The 22,644-nt window shown below is 43.4% G+C and overlaps 1 protein-coding gene across 1 annotated transcript in view; it reads right to left on the bottom strand.

Annotated features, from left to right (window-relative positions):
- Positions 1–813: 813 nt before the first annotated feature.
- Positions 814–22,644, bottom strand: part of LOC122924447 (thyroid adenoma-associated protein homolog) — an 80,350-nt gene continuing 58,519 nt past the window's right edge. The window contains exons 17-31 of the mRNA XM_044275541.1: positions 21,121–21,300; positions 18,610–18,755; positions 18,389–18,517; positions 17,479–17,583; positions 17,202–17,396; positions 16,956–17,106; positions 16,307–16,532; positions 15,613–15,840; positions 13,878–14,082; positions 13,241–13,438; positions 12,937–13,166; positions 2,975–3,160; positions 2,640–2,885; positions 2,340–2,548; positions 814–1,964 (exon numbers count right to left, since the gene is read on the bottom strand). Of these exons, the coding sequence (XP_044131476.1) occupies positions 1,678–1,964; positions 2,340–2,548; positions 2,640–2,885; positions 2,975–3,160; positions 12,937–13,166; positions 13,241–13,438; positions 13,878–14,082; positions 15,613–15,840; positions 16,307–16,532; positions 16,956–17,106; positions 17,202–17,396; positions 17,479–17,583; positions 18,389–18,517; positions 18,610–18,755; positions 21,121–21,300 (2,921 nt within the window). The 3' untranslated portion in view covers positions 814–1,677. The remainder of the gene's footprint in view (positions 1,965–2,339; positions 2,549–2,639; positions 2,886–2,974; positions 3,161–12,936; positions 13,167–13,240; positions 13,439–13,877; positions 14,083–15,612; positions 15,841–16,306; positions 16,533–16,955; positions 17,107–17,201; positions 17,397–17,478; positions 17,584–18,388; positions 18,518–18,609; positions 18,756–21,120; positions 21,301–22,644) is intronic.

The raw sequence follows: 22,644 nt of genomic DNA, 5'->3' as shown, positions 1-22,644 counted from the left end.
ATTGATGACCTCTCCACCCAGATCTCCTGCTGATCAGCTGTTTAAAGAGAAGGCTAGCGCTGCTTCCAGTTCATTACATTACCCATCATCTCAGAAGTGCAGTGTTTAATCACAATTACTTGCTACATTCACTTGAATTAATTATACTAAGCCACCGCTACAGGGAAGATGACGAGTAGTGTAATGTAGAGGAAGCCGTGCTCGCATGGAGCGCAGTCACCTCTTCAAACAGTTAATAGGAAGGGGTGCCTGGTGTTAGACCCCCGCCGATCAGATATTGACGACTTATCCTGAGGATAGGTCAATATAAAACCCCTGCACAACCCCTTGAATGTTGCCACAGATCCTGCCTTTGGGCACATTTTCCATAAGGGCTAACGCACACGACCAGATGTATTTTGCGGTCCGCAAAAACTGATCTGCAAAAAATATGGATAACATCCGTGTGCATTCCGTATTTTGCGGAACGGAACAGCTGGCCCCTTACAGAACAGTACTATCCTTGTCCGTAATGCGGACAATAATAGGACATGTTCTATTTTCAGGGGGGAACGGACATGCGGACACTTACGGAAACGGAATGCACACAGAGTAACTTCTGTTTTTTTTGCTGACTCAAAAAATTGAAGCGCATACGGTCCGCCAAAAAAACTAAATGGACACAGAAAGAAAATACGTTCGTGTGCATGAGCCCTAACTCTGACAACCCCTCAACAGATAATTACACTGTGTAGGGCCATCAGGCAAATCTGACAGGATCTTTTATCATGTTCGAAGTAGTCTATAGCAGGCAGAAATTGCAGATCTCCAAAATTATAAAAATAGATTTTATTGTGCGACAAAAACACTTTGTGATAAATACTGCTGAGGTTCCAGACAATATCAGTCAATAAATATCATCCACTGTGGCATTACTGCTGTAAAAGAATCATTCAAAAAGAATGGTCAAAAGAAGGGTTCCAAAAAAATGTTGACTGAAGGGTTTATAGAGCTAGCAGAGAAGTTGACAGAGTTGGAAATCCCTCGCATAGTCATATACAGTACTTCAATGATTTAGGTTTGTCTTCCAATAGCTCCCGCTGAGTGAAGCTTAGGAGCTTACTACATACATTTACCATAATAAAACACAGTATGCAGGAAGCTCCCTCCCTTTATACTGTATAAAAGAGACCACAAAAAATTATATATATATATATATATATATATATATATATATTTACAGAAATAAACCAGAATGTTAGACCTAAAATTACTTGGTGTTAAAGAGTGAATATTCACTGTATAACAGAGGTGGCCCATCAATAAAAAATGACTTTTTTATCAATTGGATTTAAACATAATACATCTGTGACTATATATCGCTGTTACACGCTAGTTAAGGAGCCGCTGGGTGTTCTTTGGATTTCTTCTCAGAATGCCTGGCCCCTGCCACCCAAATCCATAATTGGCAGAATGATTCCTGCTATTGTGCCAGGCAGCTAATAAGAATCAGCATTCGAGACATGGCTTTTTTTCACCAGCAAGAAAATCTTTGTAAATTAGAGAACGGCATTTCTTTCCCTGCTCTCGACAGATCTAGTGGTGGGCATAAAAAAATACCAATAACCATAGTCCTTTAATAGACATACAACAATGATGGCTTTTTATCATCATTTTCACTATATTCTAGTATACATGCTAAGACACTGAATCTCCATTAGACAGGAAATGTTTCCGGCACAGTCTTACATTAGTCACTATATTGGAAAATCCAGAAATACCATGAAGTTCAAGCTCTGTCTTTAGCTGAGATAGCTCCTTGGTCAAAGAACCTGGACAGACCTTTAAGTGTGCTATCTGGATACCATTCTCTAGTAACATCTCATGAGTCTTAAGGAGCAGTTGACTTCGAACCAATAAACCTAGGACAGCAGAATGTACACGAGGACAAGCAGAGGCTCTGATTGACAGAAGCGATACAGATCCTACAGAAGAAGAAAAATGCAAAACATTTCTGTATAAGCATCAGGATTTAAAAAAGTGGATACAACAAGAGTAGATTCATAAGTTCTTAAAATGCTTCTACCCTAGGGTTACAATGATCACAGACTATATGCTTCAGTATTTTATCAGTAAGTAGTGCTCACCACAGTGCTCACCACAGGTCCACTGCTTTTTTCAGTGTTGACTACAGAACGGAATATTAATTTTTTAGTGTGTTTTATATTTCTTTCACTAAAGAATTCTACATTTTATAAAATATGAACAGGGGAGCCCAGAACATGGGAAACATTGAATTTAGTGTACATTCATTATTTACCTCATGGTAGGCACAGCTTGCTCCTACCGTCTTGACTTACCCTGTTCATTCACCCAGCTGTGCCATCTTTCAATCTGCTCTTTCACTGGAATTGCTGTACTTGCTACCCAATGTTGTACTACAGAGCAAAGGGAAGATTCCTGAGCCATAAGACTCAGCAGATGCTGGATCAATGGACACAGCAGATTACAAAGAAAATTGGGGTCAGCAAATACGTTGGGCTCATCCTCCTCATAGAGTGTCATTGACCTGCAAGAACAAGGGGAAGAATACATTTTATTCACACCTTATCTGATTCTTTTTACAATTGGTGATACCAAAGTAGTGTCCTTCAAATAACCTGTCATGAAGAGAGGACAGTGCAGCATGAAGATCATAAGAAGGTAGGCGAAATAAGAGAGAATGGAAGGTCTCCTCGCAGCTCCAGAAATTCTCTCTTAAAAGCTTCAAGAGGCCAAGAATGGCCCAGTCACTGTGCAAGGATCTCTCAGCTGTATCGTTCAGGGAAGAAACAGCAAATCTAGAAACAAGGTCCCGCACACCTCGGTCCTCATCTTGTAGTAGATCAACTCCACACAGTATAGCACTGAACAAAATAAATATATATTTTTTTTATTTTAAAACAATATAGCATAACAGAAAGATAAAGAGAAGACCTCCTGGGAGTTGTCTAACCTCACAGCCAGCTGTGTGAGACCAGGCGTAGTAGTTTGGAGTGCTTGTCTCACCAGGTCACCTCCAGCAATGTGCAAAGCCTCTGCTGCAGCTAGGCGCAGTTTCTCACACGAAATTGCTGGATCTGCACACGCAAGGAGAGCAGAGAACCAGCGGGTAGCAACGGACAGATCTTTCCAAAGGTCACTGTCAAGAAACAAAATTTATATCAGAGGACAAACCAGGAAGTGGGATTCGAGCATAGGAGGATAAAAGAAAACTGCAAATTGGGTACATTTTTAAAATATTGGGGGGAAAAACTGTCCAAGGAGGAATGGGAGCTAAAGTACTTGATGAAAATAAGTGATAAAATAAACTTTAGAGTGAAAAGTAGTTTATGGCACAACCCCTTTAACCACTTCAGCCCCGCTAGGTGAAACCCCCTTCATGACCAGAGCACTTTTTACACTTCGGCACTACACTCCTTTCACTGTTTATCACTCGATCGTCATGCAACTTACCACCCAAATGAATTTTACCTCCTTTTCTTCTCACTAATGGAGCTTTCATTTGGTGGTATTTTATTGCTGCTGACATTTTTACTTTTTTTGTTATTAATCAAAATGTAACTATTTTTTTGCAAAAAAATGACATTTTTCACTTTCAGCTGTAAAATTTTGCAAAAAAAACGACATCCATATATACATTTTTCGCCAAATTTATTGTTCTACATGTCTTTGATAAAAAAAAAATGTTTTGGGTAAAAGTTATAGCATTTACAAACTATGGTACAAAAATGTGAATTTCCGCTTTTTGAAACAGCTCTGACTTTCTGAGCACCTGTCATGATTCCTGAGGTTTTACAATGCCCAGACAGTAGAAAAACCCCACAAATGACCCCATTTCGGAAAGTAGACACCCTAAGGTATTCGCTGATGGGCATAGTGAGTTCATAGAACTTTTTATTTTTTGTCACAAGTTAGCGGAAAATGATGATGATTTTAATTTTTTTCTTACAAAGTCTCATATTCCACTAACTTGCGACAAAAAATAAAAAATTCTAGGAACTCACCATGCCCCTCACAGAATACCTTGGGGTGTCTTCTTTCCAAAATGGGGTCACTTGTGGCGTAGTTATACTGCCCTGGCAATTTAGGGGCCCAAATGTGTGAGAAGAACTTTGCAATCAAAATGTGTAAAAAATGACCGGTGAAATCCAAAAGGTGCACTTTGGAATATGTGCCCCTTTGCCCACCTTGGCAGCAAAACAGTGTCACACATCTGGTATCGCCGTACTCAGGAGAAGTTGGGGAATGTGTTTTGGGGTGTCATTTTACATATACCCATGCTGGGTGAGAAAAATATCTTGGTCAAATGCCAACTTTGTATAAAAAAATGGGAAAAGTTGTCTTTTGCCAAGATATTTCTCTCATCCAGCATGGGTATATGTAAAATGACACCCCAAAACACATTCCCCAACTTCTCCTGAGTACGGCGATACCAGATGTGTCACACTTTTTTGCTGCCAAGGTGGGCAAAGGGGCACATATTCCAAAGTGCACCTTTCAGATTTTGCAGGCCATTTTTTACACATGTTGATTGCAAGGTACTTCTCACACATTTGGGCCCCTAAATTGCCAGGGCAGTATAACTACGCCACAAGTGACCCCATTTTGGAAAGAAGACACCCCAAGGTATTCCGTGAGGGGCATGGCAAGTTCCTAGAATTTTTTTTCTTCTCTTTTTTCCTTATAAAGTCTCATATTCCACTAACTTGCGACAAAAAATAAAAAATTCTAGGAACTCGCCATGCCCCTCACGGAATACCTTGGGGTGTCTTCTTTCCAAAATGGGGTCACTTGTGGCGTAGTTATACTGCCCTGGCAATTTAGGGGCCCATATGTGTGAGAAGTACTTTGCAATCAAAATCTGTAAAAAATGACCGGTGAAATCCGAAAGGTGCACTTTGGAATATGTGCCCCTTTGCCCACCTTGGCATCAAAAAAGGGTCACACATCTGGTATCGCCGTACTCAGGAGAAGTTGGGGAATGTGTTTTGGAGTGTCATTTTACATATACCCATGCTGGGTGAGAGAAATATCTTGGCAAAAGACAACTTTTCCCATTTTTTTATACAAAGTTGGCATTTGACCAAGATATTTATCTCACCCAGCATGGGTATATGTAAAATGACACCCCAAAACACATTCCCCAACTTCTCCTGAGTACGGCGATACCAGATGTGTCACACTTTTTTGCAGCCTAGATGCACAAAGGTGCCCAAATTCCTTTTAGGAGGGCATTTTTAGACATTTGGATCCCAGACTTCTTCTCACACTTTAGGGCCCCTAAAAAGCCAGGGCAGTATAAATACCCCACATGTGACCCCACTTTGGAAAGAAGACACCCCAAGGTATCCAATGAGGGGCCTGGCAAGTTCATAGAATATTTTTTTTTTCGCATAAGTTAGCGGAAATTGATTTTTTTTTTGTTTTTTCTCACAAAGTCTCACTTTCCGCTAACTTAGGACAAAAATGTAAATCTTTCATGGACTCAATATGCCCCTCAGCAAATACCTTGGGGTGTCTTCTTTCCAAAATGGGGTCAGTTGTGGGGTGTTTGTACTGCCCTGGCATTTGAGGGTCTCCACAATCATTACATGTATGGCCAGCATTAGGAGTTTCTGCTATTCTCCTTATATTGAGCATACAGGTAATGAGATTTTTTTTTCCGTTCAGCCTCTGGGCTGAAAGAAAAAAATGAACGGCACAGATTTCTTCATTCGCATCGATCAATGTGGATGAAAAAATCTCTGCCAAAAAAAAAAAATGGAGGGGAAAGGCGTCTGCCAGGACATAGGCAAACCAGATTTCTCCATTCACATCAATCGATGTGGATGAATAAATCATTGCCGGGATTTTTTATTTTTTTTTATATATATATATATATATATATATATATATACAAAGTGTTTGCCAAAGCATAGGAACGCCGCCTCCTCCTCAGCTCGTATGCCTCGGCAAACATATCTGTTACTGCAGAGGAGAAAATCCCGTCTTGCAGCGCCGCATACACCGACTTGCGTGTAATCTGACAGCAGCGCAATGCTTCTGTCAGAATGCACATCGGTGCTGCAGCTAATCGATCGGTTGGTCCACCTGGAAGGTAAAAAGACAAAAAAAAAAAAAAAAGAAAAAACCAGGCCGCAACACAATAATTTTATTAACTTTGCAACAGAACATGTAACTTTAACTTTTTAACTGAACATTAACCTTTTTGCTTACTGGTGTTTTTTTTTTTTTTTTTCTTACCTTTATAGAACAAACCTCTCCTTCCCCATGGGTCAATGTGCAAAGCGCAAATCACCCAAAGATGTGGCGAAGTGCGTTATGCACTTTGTCCCATGTGAAAGGAGACGTTTGCAGCAGCAGTGAGTGAATGGGCCCTAATAGCCCTGTGTGCCTATCCTGGTGAGATGATCCCTATGCTAATAGTGTACCTGTGAGTGGTACTTCCGGAAACACTCTCCAAAGCATAGAGCAGGGTGGTCAGGACAGTCAGGACAGAAATAGCGGGTGTCACGCCTTATTCCACTCCTGCTACAGACACGACATCTTTTTCGGGGTGACGGTTGGGTTGAGGTACCAGGAACGACATTGGGGAAATGTCGCTCGTGTAGACGGCTAACTACACTGGTGGATGGGGCCACGGAACCTCCTGGGTACAGGAGGTTCTCGATGATCTCTTCCTGAAATTTGAGGAAGGATCCAGTTCTCCCAGCCTTACTGTAGAGAACAAAACTATTGTACAGAGCCAATTGAATTAAATATACAGACACCTTCTTATACCAGCGTCTGGTTCTGCGGGAAACTAAATACGGAGACAACATCTGGTCATGGAGTCCACCCCTCCCATGTGGAGGTTATAGTCGTGGACTGAGAGGGGCTTTTCAATGACACGGGTTGCTCGCTCAATTTGTATTGTCGTGTCTGCGTGAATGGAGGAGAGCATGTAAACGTCACGCTTGTCTCTCCATTTCACCGCAAGCAGTTCTTCGTTACACAGTGCGGCCCTCTGCCCCCTTGCAAGACGGGTGGTAACGAGCCGTTGGGGGAAGCCCGCGCGACTAGTTCGCGCGGTACCACAGGCGCCAATCCGTTCTAGAAACAAATGCCTAAAGAGGGCCACACTTGTGTAAAAATTGTCCACATAAAGATGGTACCCCTTGCCGAATAAGGGTGACACCAAGTCCCAAACTGTCTTCCCACTGCTCCCCAGGTAGTCAGGGCAACCGACCGGCTCCAGGGTCTGATCTTTTCCCCCATAGATCCGAAATTTGTGGGTATAGCCTGTGTCCCTTTCACAGAGCTTATACAATTTGACCCCATACCAGGCGCGCTTGCTTGGGATGTATTGTTTGAAGCCAAGGCGCCCGGTAAAATGTATCAGGGACTCGTCTACGCAGATGTTTTGCTCTGGGGTATAAATATCTGCAAATTTCTGGTTGAAATGGTCTATGAGGGGCCGAATTTTGTGGAGCCGGTCAAAAGCAGGGTGGCCCCTGGGACGGGAGGCGGTGTTGTCACTAAAGTGCAGGAAACGCAGGATGGCCTCAAAACGTGCCCTGGACATAGCAGCAGAGAACATGGGCATGTGATGAATCGGGTTCGTGGACCAATATGACCGCAATTCATGCTTTTTTTGTCAGGCCCATGTTGAGGAGGAGGCCCAGAAAAGTTTTAATTTCGGAAACTTGGACTGGTTTCCACCGGAAAGGCTGGGCATAAAAGCTTCCCGGGTTAGCGGTGATAAATTGTGTGGCATATCTGTTTGTTTCGGCCACAACTATGTCTAAAAGCTCCGCAGTCAAGAACAGCTCAAAAAATCCCAGGGCCGAACCGATCTGAGCTGTCTCAACCCGAACTCCAGACTGGGCAGTGAAAGGGAAAACTACGGGTGCGGCTGAAGTTGGGGACTGCCAATCAGGGTTTGCCAGCACCTCAGGGATTCTAGGGGCTCTACGGGCACGTCTTTGCGGTGGCTGCGACGGGGTCACTACTGCACGTGCCACCGTACCAGCTTCAACTGCCCTTCTGGTGCTCGCTACTTCACCAGGTTGTACAGCAGTGCTGGTACTAGGTCCAGGGAGGGCTGGGCTGCTGGTGTATGCCTCACCACGTAATCCGACAGCACCAGCCCCACTCTGCTGCTCTTGAAGCGGATCCTGCGCAACCTGTGGTCTAGCGACACGGGGCCGGGTACGCCTGGTGGTATCAGGGACCTCAGCCTCCTCGTCCGAACTTTGGGTCAGAGAGCCACTGCTTTCTACAGGTTCGTATTCTGACCCGCTGGATTCATCAGATGAGGGTTCCCACTCCTCATCCGACTGGGTCAGAAGCCTGTAGGCCTCTTCAGAAGAATACCCCCTGTTAGACATGTGGGCAACTAAATTTAGGGGTATTCCCTGAGACTACCCAAGAAAAAAAAAGCAAGCCTGTCTTACAAAGGGGAGGCTAGCGAAGTACCGGAGGCCGCTGCAGTTGATAAAAAATATCAAAACTGATTTTTTTATCGCCGCAGTGCGTGTAAAGTGATTGTGCAGTGAACCCCCCAAAAAAATTTTTTTGTCACTGCGGTGGGGCGGGTGTGGGCGAACGCACGTGTGGGCGACCGATCAGGCCTGATCGGGCAAACACTGCGTTTTGGGTGGAGGGCGAACTAAAGTGACACTAGTACTATTATAGATCTGACCGTGATCAGTTTTGATCACTTCCAGATACTATAAAAGTACAAATGCTGATTAGCGATACGCTAATCAGCGAATAACGGACTGCGGTGCGGTGGGCTGGGCGCTAACTGATCGCTAACTACCTAACCAAGGGGCCTAAACTATACCTAAAACCTAACGGTCAATACCAGTGAAAAAAAAAAGTGACAGTTTACACTGATCACTTTTTTCCTTTCACTAGTGATTGACAAAGGGGTGATCAAAGGGTTAATTGGGGTTCAGGGGGGTGATCTGGGGCTAAAGTGTGCTGTTTGGTGTACTCACTGTGAAGCCTGCTCCTCTGCTGGATCCAACCGACGAAAAGAACCAGCAGAGGAGCAGGCAGCCATATATCAGATCATATTTACTAATATGATCTGATATCTGGCCTTTGATTGGTTTTTTTAAAAATCGCCAGCCTGCCAGCCGCGATCATTGGCTGACAGGCTGGTGACCCGACCCCCCTCTACGAAATGCCGGCGCGAACTGCGCATGTGCGCAGCGCTGCCGCCTCCGGACCGCACATCTGCGTTAGGCGGTCCGGAGGCGGTTAAGGAGGTGTCTGAATGTGATAATGCTAAAATGGTGATAATTCTTTCTCTAACGCCGAGTTCCATTCGGTCTGAGAAATAAAATAAAATAAAAATATTTTAGAGATTTAACTATGGGCTTGGAGTGGACATGAGGGAAAAATGTTATCTGAACTTTCATTTGGAGGTCAGATAGCAACAAGATTTTGTGGGTTTCCATGTCTTTTTTTTATCAGATGTTATTAGGTTTTAAAACAAATAATACAGAAAGTACAAAACAATTGTGGTGCAACCACCATACCGTAAACCCCAACCCCATCGCCAAAATCACCCCCACCTCAATGCAGTCACTGATTGGTTCACTTCCACTACAGTAATCTATGGTCAACAATAGGGCAATAACCATATATGCAGCAAGGCCACTGAAGCCAACCCTGGCCTAGCAATCCAAGCATTACATTGTTTCTTGAGTTTCTTAAGACTGCCATAAAAATCATGTTTTTAGTTTTTAGCAGTGTACGTTAAGGCTACTTTCACACTGGCGTTTTGGCTTTCTGTTTGTGAGATCCGTTCAGGGCTCTCACAAGCGATCCAAAACGGATCAGTTTTGCCCTAATGCATTCTGAATGGAAAAGGATCCGCCCAGAATGCATCAGTCTGCCTCCTATCAGTCTCCATTCTGCTTTGGAGGCGGAAACCAAAACGCTGCTTGCAGCGTTTTTGGTGTCCGTCTGACGAAACTGAGCCAACGGATCCATCCTGACACACAATGTAAGTCAATGGGGACGAATCAGTTTTTACTGACAATACAAAACGGATCCGTCCCCCATTGACTTTTAATGGTGTTCAAGACGGATCCGTTTTGGCTATGTTAATGATAATACAAACGGATCCGTTCTGAACGGATGCATGAGGTTGTATTATCTGAACGGATGCGTTTTTGCAGATCCATGACTGATCCGCACCAAACGCGAGTGTTAAAGTAGCCTAACTCTGTCATATTAGGAGATGTGAACTGCAACCAATATTTGGCAATAAGTTTCTTAGTCAAGTAAAGAATCTTAGCTATAGCCAGTTTAGGCATATCAGTAGAAATGTCCATCACATGACCTAACAACCCAACCTTTGGCACTTTCGGCAACTAAACAGTATATACATCTTCTAAAAGGGCAAATATAGCAGACATAGGTCTTGTAATACTGAGCAAGACCACAGCATATGAACAGCGTCAGTTCTAAAACACATTTTGAAAAGCAGAATAGGAGTTCTGTATGCCCTATGTAATACAAATAATTGTGACCTGCGCTACATCACACCCAATGAAAGTGATGGACTACAGGCCAGAACATCTTCCCACTTTTTATTAGAAATAGGGCCCACATCAACCTCCCATTTATCCTTCAGACCTTGCAAAGGATTACTCAGGAAATCTGGATGGAAGAGCCCCATAAGAGAGTGAAAATAAAGTCTTAGATGTAGCCAGGACTACTCTGTCAAGGACCCGCATACCAAAAATAGACATAGTCAATTTGCGTCCCTGAGATTGGACAGACGTTCTGATTGGATCCGTTCTGTTAGCAACCTAAGATTAATAACCTCCATAATTCGTACCTCTCTCTCCCGTCTTTAAGACTTTTCTCGAGCTGCACTTACTCTCTGGAATACTCTGCCCCGGAATACTCTGCCCCGGAATACTAGGTCAATTCACAACTTCTCCACCCTCAAACGTGCCTTAAAAACACATTTTTTCAGCAGGCTTATCAAGCTACCTAAACTGACTATTGCCCGACTAAACCTCTCCCCCACCAACTCCTCTGGCCTAAACTCGATCCTCTAGTAGTCCCAAACCTGAAGCAGACCGGCACCACTCCTGTCAGTTCAATAATGGCTCAAATCCTACTTATCACAATCAACTACCTTATGTGTCAGCTCCAATTCCTCAAAGATTGTAAGCTCTTGCGAGCAGGGCCCTGACTCCTAGTGTTTCAGTTGCATATTAGCCAGTTAGTTTTGTTTCGTACATGAACCCTATGAATTTGTAAAGCGCTGCGGAATATGGTGGCGCTATATAAATACATTTTATTATTATTATTTGGATCGCGTGTCGCAGTTACTAATAAAAGATGGAATGTGCCAATCCAAATTTGCAAGGTTTGGAAGCATTTAAACATAGTTTTATCGTACAACTGGTGGACATATTTAATCCCCTTTCGTTCCCATATATCAAAACCATCCAGTAGAAACAACTCTCCTAAATAGGGATTATGCCAAAGTGGAGTATATTTTATACAGCCTCCGAGCTCCAAGAGATCTTTAAATTTCCACCAGATCCTATGCAATAGAGACGAAGTGGGCATAGATGGTGTTATCAGTTTAAATCTATGGGTATGCAAGGACCCCACCAAATCATCAGTATTTAGAATGTGCCTCAGTATCCACTGCCTAGAGTCTCGGTCAGCAGTTAAGCCCCATCCTTGTAGATGTTGCAGCTGTGAAGCCAAAAAATAAGTCCAAGCATAAGGCAGTGCCACCACTCCCTTTTCTGTGGCCAGTTGTAATTTGCACAGTTTGATTCTAGAGGTGCACTTTCACCAAAAAAGATCTCGGAAAATATTTTCTATACATCTAAACAGGTATGAAGGAAGCAAGAGGGGGTCATTGTGCAAAACGTATAGTAATTGCGTCATCCAAATCATTTCAATTAAATTAGCACCTTCCATCAAAGGAAGTTTGACCCAGGCATCCAATTTAGACCACATTCGATAGAACAGAGGTATAAGATTCAATTGAACATAGTAGCTCAGATACCCAAATATTTAAGCTTATCCACCAATGGTATCACCATAGTAGCAGGGAGTATGAGATTATCATCCGCTGGCCGTAATGGCATCAACACTGATTCTGCCCAGTTGATGGTAAGGCCTGAGTACTTACCAAATCCATCTATGATACCCATTATTGTAGGAAGTGAGCGATGAAGATCATTCACAAATAGCAAAATATCATCTGCATAAAGTGAGACCCGTTCCTCTGTAACACCATATTTAAACCCTGCTATATCTGTAGATGACGGTAGTAGGGCTGCTGAGGGCCCTATTGTCAAGGCAGGTAACAATGGAGAGAGAGGACAACCTTGGCGGGTACCTCTCCCCAACGATAATGGGGCGACAAGGCATTGTTCACCATGATTCTAGCTATGGGGGCAACATATAAAAGTTTTACCCATTTAATAAAAGAGGAGCTGTCACAGGTACTCCCACTCGAAATTATCAAACGCATGGGTTTCCATGTCTATTATTTGGATGATTGTATACATCCACAGGACACGCGGGAATTCAACCATCTTAAGGAGGAGGCTCTACCAACGTATGAAAGCAGTAGATTTCTCCAACATTTGTTACAGTGGCCTCCAAGGATGAAAGATAAGGAGTGATGTTCGCCCTGTATAAGTGTGATGGTGATTTTGTGATCTGTATTCCTAGATACTGGGAGGCCCAACCTGGTTTAGCCAGACCTTGTAGAAGTAGCCCAGTTGATAATATACCAAGATAAACACTAAAGGGCAGTACATTTTACCGTAAGTCCTAAAAATAAAAAATATATTCACATTCTTTCCATACTTTTGATCATTACAAATTCTCGTCTACAGGAAAAGCCAATGACATCAGCCTAAAACTTTCAATTACCTATGTACTAGCAGCAAGCTTAGAGTACAAAGGACATGGCCGCGGACTTGTGGTCCTCCTTTTCTTGATTCCAGTAGATACAGGAGGCTGTGTGCACACTGAATGGTCTTAGTGAAGGAAAGATGACGAACTGCCAGAGATGGACAAATTCTGTGCAGGTGAACAAAACCTTCTAAAAGCAGCCTGAGACTCCTAGAGGAATCCATGGTCAGCTGTTTACACAACATATCCTGAAAGAGAAAATGAAAATGATTAAATACTGAAGTGATCCATCCTGAAGTGATTTTATTTTATTTGGGCATACCTGCAATATGTCTTTTAGAAACTGTCCAAATGGAACAGGGACATCTCCAATCTGCTTCTCAATTAGCCATCTAAGTACATTTGTATCTCCAGCCTGAAGGAGCTGTGACACTAGTTTACAACTGGAGTGTCCAAAGGAACTGATGGCCTCATTGCAGATATACTGGACCCGTGCCTTATGAAAAGCATCAGCTCCCACCTGTAAGAGATAAATAGACATTCAAAGAGTATTCTGGCAAATAGAAGTTACTCCTTGTCTACTGGATCTGGTAGACTGGTGGGGCTCTGAGTGCTAGGAATGTGACCAGGAGCAGTTGAATGGAGTGGTGGTTGAGAATTTATACTTCTGCTCCGTTTTCATTGTCTGTGGCACAGACTAAGATAGCCTAGTGCAGAGATCAGCAATCTCCTGCACTCCAAGCTGTTCTGAAATTACAAGTCATTATTTCACTTCTATGATAGTTACAACAACAGCCAACTAAGTGTGCACGGCAGCTGGAGTGCAGAATGTTGCTGAACCCTGGTCTAGCAGATAATTTGCAATTACCAGAATACCCTTTAAAGCTGACTGAGCAAAATCTGGGAATCATAGACTTCCATCATTATTTTGTTGACAACTGCTCAACAGATGCTCTCACCTGAGATAGATGTTCCTCTACACTCATCTCCCTACAGAGTGTCTCGTGTACTTGACTTACAAAGTCCTCTCCACAACTGGGCAGTAACAGGCAAACAACTTCCAAAAATGCATTTCTAACCAGAAAGCATGTTTGTACTGGTGACAGCAGCCAAAGAAATGGGAGAAGCTGCTTTGCTGCTTCCTGTCTGACATCTTCTGAAATACTGAATAGAAAACACAGAAATATAAATTAAAGGGGTTATCCGACTCTTGGTAACTGATGACCTATCCTCTAGATGGGTCACAAGCATCTGATCCCGCCGATCAGCTCTTTGAGAAAGACCCGGCTCTCCTGTGAGCGCTGTGGCCTTCTTGAAGTTTACCCTTGGCTAGTGACGTCATGACTAGTGTTGAGCGAACTTGTGTTTTCAAGTTCGGTGTACAAGGTTTGGGTTATCTAAGAATTCCATTATGGATTCTGCTACCACGGATCATAACCTATGGTCCATAGTAGTGGAACCCATAACAGAATTCTTAAATAACCAGAACATTGTACGCCGAACTTGAAAACACAAGTTCGCACATCCCTAGTCATGACCATTGGTCATGTGGCTTAGGCACAGCTCATCTCTATTCAAGTGAATGGGGCTGAGCTGTGCCTAGGCCACCTGACCAATAGTCTAGAAGTCACTGGCCTAGAGTAAGCTGAGAGAAGGCCGTGGCACTTCTGCTGGGGCCTTCTCAAACAGCTGATCGGCGGTGGTTCAGGGTGTTGGACCACCATCAATCAGATGCTGATGATCTATCCACAAGATACGTCCTCAGTTACAAGTCGGATTGAACCTTTAAGAAAAATACAGTGGAGGTATCGCTTCACATAGTTTGAGCAATATGCAATCATATTTGCAAAAAACATCCATACCCTAAGAACTGAAGGTGATTCCAGGGAGTAAAACTCCACATACTTGCATGAGTTTACAGTAGCAGGCATGTGCAGTACTCTGGTAGACTCACGTGTGGCTGATCTGTTGGTGAATTTCTGTGAAAATTTGTTCCATTCATTTGAATGGGGTTATTTTGGTCCATGAATTTCTGCAAGGCTCATTCAAACAAATGGGACAGTTGCAGAAGTTTCAGCAAGAAATCTGCCCCGTGTGATTTTACCTTTATACTTGCAATAGCACCTGCTGTGTTTTGTGGACACACATGATATCAATGGGCTCGGTGATGATACTGCTGTCAACAATATCCATGAATGGGTAACAATTTACCCTGAGTTCTCGATAATGCCAGACTTGCATGCCTTTCGGATTGCCCAGCCGACTCACTGGAACAGAATTAGCATAAAACAAAACAAAAAATTTCCTTTTTAATTCGATTTTTATCAAAACTTATTATCTTTAGGACACATGTCTCCATTGTGGTTAATGGTTTGGATGATAAAAAGTTTAATCACAATTTATTGATGGCCTATCCTATCAGTTTGGTTGGGGTTGAAATCCCAGCACGCAACAATCAGCTAATCGAAGGGGCCTCTGAATAGAGCTTTGCCGTCACTGTTTACCAGATACAGCTCAGTAAGTTATGAAGCAAATGTGCCTGGTATTGCAGCTCTGCCCTATTGACTTGAATGGGACTGAGAAGCAATGAGCTGCAATACCAGGCATTTATAGTAACTGTAGCGTAAAACTGCTTTAATATAGGAAAGCTATAAAATGTAAGAACATATACAACTTGGACTTGTACATTCTCACCAGTTTTCCTTCAACGCTAGTGACAGCAGAGCATGAATCTGCTGCAGTCGTCCATGTAAGGCATTGTGGGATACTCCATCCTTGGTATGAGGAAGGTCTTTTATCAGTTGAACAATTAGTGCCTGATAGTCCATCACCTGGACAACAGGCACAAGAGCATGGGCAGCCATGACACGCACAGCATAAATGGGGTTTTCTCTCAGGTACAGCAGAGGCTTCATAAAACATCTGCATAAACATAATAGAAAATAAAGTTCAGCTCATCAAATGCATTCCATGATCCTGCTGCGTATTAGAAGTTATTTAGCTTGGAGTAACGTCACCTCAGCCTTAGGAACTTTGTGTAAGCTTGAAAAAATAATTCCAGCACTTGAAATAAGGATTATGTCCATTTTTTATCAATGGACTATGCCAGGCCAACTGGCCAACTCCCACCATGCCCTGCTGATATCTGTAGGTAGTCTAGGCATGCTGGGAGTTGTAGTTTAGCCGCAGCTGGGGAGTTTCAGGTTGGCCGTCCCGGGACTATGCCACGTTTTATATAGTTTACTAATAAATACCTTGTTTTATGGACATATTCCTTATTGCAAGTGCTGCAGGTTTTTAAAGATTACCTACAAAGATTTTACTTAATAACATATTGTAGTAGGCCTAGCAATGATCACCAAGAAACACCTTTCCAAAGGCCCATCACCTGGCTTCACTGTCTCCCCCAGGCTGTAGCTTGGCAAGCAGTGTAAGGATAGGATGCAGACTGGGATGCAGTATTTCTTTTGTCTTTGTAGCCTTCTGCAGTTCCTCCAGCAATACATCACTCAATCCTGGATATCTCCGCAGAAGAGCTCCAGCATGCAGTGTGCTCGGTACAGAACAATCCACATCACTACGGGACAGTCCCAGCATTCCAACAGTGAGGGCAGCTGGGTAAAATGGAAGAGATAGATATACTCATTTAGTTACTGAGAACTTATTCTCAGGATAGGTCATCAGTATCAGATAGGTTGAAGGTCCAACACTCAGCACCACCACCAATCAGCTGTTTCTGCCAGGTGCTGGAAACTATATAGTGGTCAGAAGGTTTTATTCACTGTGAAGTTTCCAGAGCAGCCATACTGAGGCTCAGCTTTCTTTCACTTGAACGAGAGCTGAGCTGAAGTGGGTACAGAATCTTATGCTTCTTGTTCCGTCTACTGTATAGTTTCTGGTGCTGGCAGGTGCCAGACCCTCACCAATCTGATAGTGATGACCTCTCTTGAGGACAGGCCATCAAAATCAAGTACCAGAAAACCCCTTTAATAATTCACAGTTAATATCGGGTAAGGCTTTGGTGAACCACAACTTACTGAACAGCTGTAGAGCTGCATTGCGCATAGCCCAGCAGGGAGAGCACAGACTGTGGACTGACAAGGACATCATAGGAACTGCATGACAGAGCAGTGTAGAGCGAAGGCTAGCAGATCGGAGCATGGTCTGTAGGGCATGAACTGCAGATACCTGGAAAAAAAAAAATATTGAAAAAGTCATGGATGTGTCCTACCTTCACAAAATGAACATATGTACTACTCTTTAGTTGACTCCAGGCTTAGTACCTGTGGAAGGTCTCGTGTCTGGTCCCAGTTAGAGGGCAAGGGCTCTTTAGCTAACGTGAGTAAAGACAGAACACAGGTTTCAAGAAGTGGATGCTGTGGTCCCTCTGCAGATAGGATGCCCTGCAGGAGAACTGGAAAGCCTGCAGCTCTGCGGGTAACAGAGAGAGAATTCTGAGACTTTGCCAGTAACAAGGCCTGCAAAACATAATGCACGTTAAGAGGTAACAGAGAAAAGGCAGGAAAGCCTGATTTATATGGTATATAGTGTATACCACACCTGCTCCATCATTCTTCTTGGCATCTCTCTAAACTTTTGATCCTCATGGTGAAGTAATGCAGAACAAAGCCTGGTAAATCCTGTGCTGCATCCGTCTACAGCCCCCTGCAGGCAAAAAAAGGAACATACAGCCTTGAAAATCCAACACAGGACTGTCTTTTTAAAGAGATCTTGTAAAGACATAGATATTTAACCATTTCCAGTGAGGCGGGTAAACTACTACTATGTGATAATGTAAAAGATTTTATCATCGCACTCTTATTACTACACAGGGCTGGCCATTCAATATGGTTTGTGTAATTATTTTTTTCAGGCTTTTGGAAAAATCGACTGCGTCTCCATACAAGTTTAACCATATAATTCTACAAATAGTGTCATGATACAGAAGAATGGAAAATTTTGCATACACCTCTGCACATGTTAAAATCATTTCATATATTTTTTTTATCTGAATGGAACAGCCTAAAACAGTCCATTACTCAGGTTTAGCTGCTCCTCCTCAGTTCACATGCAGAGGATTTGCTGCAGATTCCCAGTGCTGATTCAGGACTGCAAATCTACAGTAATTTACAGCACAAGTAAAAGGGGCTTTTAAAAAATATCAAATCTGCAAGAAAATAAGAGTATGCAGCAGATGTCCACAGCATACTCATGCTTGTGCAGAAAAACTGTGGATTTTCACAGAGGATTTCAATTTTTTGCAATGCATCAGGGTGAAATCAATACCAAAATCTACATGTGACCCAAGAAGATTTTGCCACAGATTTGTTGGGGATTTGCAGCCAAGTATGTGAGAACTTGGCCTAAAAGATGGAGATTGCATTATACTTATGACCCAGCTAGTTGACAAGTCATAGAAGTTGACATGTTGTGCAACAACCCATTTAAGCCATTCGTCCATGAAACTTACCCAGTGACGACATCTCATGAATATATCGTGATAGGTTGCCATAGAAGCCTCTACTGTGGCGTCAGAAAGTATTGGTGTAGGAGCAGTAATCAACTTCTCTACAAGTGGCCCAAGAAACATTCCAATTTCCTGGCAGGGTTAGACGGACAAGCAAGTTAATAAAATAAGTTGACATTGCCATTCATGCCAAGCAGACTATTAGTAGGTTCTTGGAGTCTCACCTTTAAGGAGACCCAGCAACAAGTCATGATGAGGCTGTGCTCTTCTGAAATGAGAAGGTCTTCCTGGATTTCATCTAGGCCTCTACCATGTGCAATCAAAGCACCAACAGCCTTGCCCATATCCTGAAAAGATGGCGCAGCTACCTCTGTGTGAGGTACGAGACAGAGACAAATACATGATGTGACGGTTAAGCATCAGGAGAGGTAGGCAGGGTCAGACGGGTCCAAATTGACAGAAGGAAGGACAACACAAGTAGGTGGGGGGTCAGCAATACCATAGTGCAAAATACCGTCCTAGCAGAACTAAATACCACAGTGCAGCACAATATACTGCCCCAAATGCTGGTCCTCCGTGGTGGATATCAATATCTGCTATCTGTCCTTCTCGGCTTCTACTTGTCTCTGATTAAGATATGGAGCAGGGGGCTTAGGAGGCGAGATGCGGGCACAACAGTTGAATTCAGGAGGGCATGTGCCATCACTGGCCAGGGACATGAGTACCTGGTTCTCACAACGTTAATTACCGCTGACAGCTGCCAGGAGGGCTTTGACCCACCAGGAGATTTCAGTATAAGGTCTATAGACAGTCCGCCCCGGAGGTAGGCAAAGGGGGTTTACAACAGATAGACAGTGATAGGGATCGACCGATATTGATTTTTTAGGGCCGATACCGATAATTTGTGAACTTTCAGGCCGATAGCCGATAATTTATACCGATATTCTGGGAATTTTCATTTTTGAAAAAAAAAAATAAATTCCCACAAATCTGCTGAAAATTAATGTTTATTGTTAATGTGTATTTTTATTTTTTTTGTAAATCTTTCTTTTTCATTTATATTTAATATTTTGGTGTTTTTATTTTTATTACTTTTTTTTTTTTTAAACTAACTTTTAGCCCCCTTAGGGACTAGAACCCTTGTCCTATTCACCCTGATAGAGATCTATCAGGGTGAATAGGAGCTCACACTGTCCCTGCTGCTGTGTGCTTTGTGCACACAGCAGCATGGAGCTTACCATGACAGCCAGGGCTTCAATAGCGTCCTGGCTGCCATGGTAACCGATCGGAGCCCCAGCATTACACTGCTGGGGCTCCGATCGGAGGAGCAGGGGAGAGGGAATCCTGTGGGGGGCGCACTGCGACTGGGGTGGGGGGGGCGCACCACTGCTTAATACTGGGGGGAGGGGGGGCGCACTGCGCCACCAATGCTTAATACTGGGGGGGCTTGGGGGGGAGGCGCACTGCGCCACCAATGCCTAATATTGGGGGGGGAGGGGGGGCGCACTGCGCCACCAATGTCTGATATCGGGGGGCTTGGGGGGGCGCACTGCGCCACCAATGAAGCTTAATCTCTAATTTATTCATATACAGGAGGCGGGAGCTGGCTGCAGAATCACATAGCCGGCTCCCGACCTCTATGAGCTGTAGCTGCGATCCGCGGCACCTGAGGAGTTAACTACCGCAGATCGCAGCTACAGCTCATAGAGGTCGGGAGCTGGCTATGTGATCCTGCAGCTCCCGCCTCCTGTATATGAATTAATGTGAGATTAAGCTTCATTGGTGGCGCAGTGGCCATAGCTCCTCCCCTCCTCTTGTCCCCTGTCCTCCCATTGGCTGGAGCGGCAGCAGCAGCACAGGGGGAGGAGACACTGCTCCTTCTCCCCTGTGCTGCTGCTGAGGGAACACGGAGAGCGCTGTCAGCAGCGCGATCTGTGTTCCCAGGACGTTATCGGAATATCGGCAAAATAAATGCCGATACCGATAACGTTCAAAATCCTGAATATCGGCCGATAATATCGGTAAATCCGATAATCGGTCGATCCCTAGACAGTGACACAGCGAAGTCCACTCAGGGCTTATCTGTGATTTATTTTTCAGTCCAGAACAGAAACCTGTTTGTCTGAGCACTAACTACACAAGGCACCTTCCTTCCTCAAAATGAGTTTTTACTCACAGGCACCATGCAATGTCCGAGCTCAGTAATGAGTCCTCCAACACAGAATCTGCACCTCTTGTGCACATGCTGCAGGTGCAGCCAACTGTTCAGCAGACTAATCCTAAAGGCAGAGATGGACCGAGGATTGGGAACCCCTTTTCTCTGGCTTCCTAAGACATATGACAAGATTCTGGGGGAAATGTACCTTCCCTCAATAAATGTACTTGTCACGGTCTCACAATGATGACTTGCTGAAAGTCTAACCAAATGTGGTAGTGAGCAATGATTGCATAATTTAGTTGTTTTCCATTGCAGTGATCACCATAAAGTCTGCTGCGTGCATGATATGCTATAGAATTGTGAATAACCCTGTAAGAACACAGCTTCCTCATCCGTACTTGTGGTTTCGCTGGTATTTCATCACTTAAATGAAGGAGGTTGAGCTGTAAAATTACACACAACCTGTGCACGGTGTGGCGGTGTGAAAGCAGCAATGCTATTTGAATCCTATACAACCCCTTTAATAAAAAGAAATAATTCTAGAAAACCTGTGAGTATAACGTTATTAGCACCTTACCTGAAGGCTCTGCCCTCCATGATTTGTGCAGCGTGCTCAGGATGAAGGATGCTATTTCTTGCAACAAGCTAACAAGATTTTGTAAGAGGTAACGCCAGCAGGTGGAATCATGAGCTTGTAAGATGGCTTGTGAGAAGGAAGAGACATCCAACAGGCATAACCGCAGAGCAGAGAGCACCCCTAAGTGGTGACAACAGGGATGACAACATGTAAATGGAGTCTATATGACCAGCAAGTAATATGTTCTCCAGCTGTACAATGCTTTATCTAGTCAACCAAAAAGAATATATGGATCCCCACTGAATCGTATAAAATAATATACCAACGCAAAATATAATGAAACCATACACAATTTTATTTTAATTATCACAAAAATAAATATCACAAAAACACAAAATTAAAAACACAATTAAAAAAGACACTAGGGCTGGTGGTGCATGATTGGTGGGTCAGAAAATAAAGTGCCAGTGCAAAGTGATATCAGCAACAAAAGTAAATAGAAAAATCCATGTCTTCATCAACAATGATGTAGTCACTGATCTGATCATTAAAGGGGTTCTCTACTTTGTTTAAACTGAAGATCTATCCTCTGGATAGATCACCAGCATCTTATCGGTGGGGGTTCGACACCCGGGACCCCCGCCGATCAACTGTTTGAGAAGGCAGCGGCGCTCCAGCAGTGCTGTTGCCTTCTCACTGTTTACCTCAGGCCGAGTGACGCCACGACTGCCGCTGCCTTCTCAAACAGCTGATCGGCGGGGGTCCCAGGTGTCGGACCCCACCGGTCAGATGCTGATGATCTATCCAGAGGATAGATCATCAGTTTAAACTAAGTGCAGAACCCCTTTAAGCATTAATGCTTTATCTAGAACAGGAAAAACTTACTGGAAATTATCTATTATTACACAGATTTGATTAAAGAGGACCTTTCACCACTCCTGACATGCCTGTTTTAATAGCTTCATGCATCCCCCATGTAATAACAATCATGGAGCATCTATTCTTATGGCTCTATGTTGTGCCATTCCTTTATTATTTCTACTAGAAGTTATGAGTGAATTGCTAGCAGTCTGCAGTAAGGGTACAGAGGGGCGGTAACCAGTTGGGGGGAGTGTACCTGCACAGTCTGAAAATGGCAGCACTGATTGAGTCTGTGCAGGTACACCCCCCCCCCCCCCCCCCAACTGGTTACCACCCCTCTGTACCCTTATTAACCACTTTAACCCCACTAGCTAAAGCCCCCTTAATGACCAGGCCACTACACTACTTTCACCGTTTATTGCTCGTTATCGTTTTTATGCAACTTACCACCCAAATGAATTTTACCTTCTTTTCTTCTCACTAATAGAGCTTTCATTTGGTGGTATTTTATTGCTGCTGACATTTTTACTTTTTTTGTTATTAATCGAAATTTAACGATTTTTTGCAAAAAAATGACATTTTTCACTTTCAACTGTAAAATTTTGCAAAAAAAACGACATCCATATATAAATTTTTCGCTAAATTTATTGTTCTACATGTCTT

The sequence above is a fragment of the Bufo gargarizans genome, chromosome 1, assembly GCF_014858855.1.
Source record: "Bufo gargarizans isolate SCDJY-AF-19 chromosome 1, ASM1485885v1, whole genome shotgun sequence".
In the NCBI taxonomy this organism is placed as follows: Eukaryota; Metazoa; Chordata; class Amphibia; order Anura; family Bufonidae; genus Bufo; species Bufo gargarizans.
Note: the sequence above shows the minus strand (reverse complement) of the source record. Positions and strands in the feature narration are given on the sequence as shown.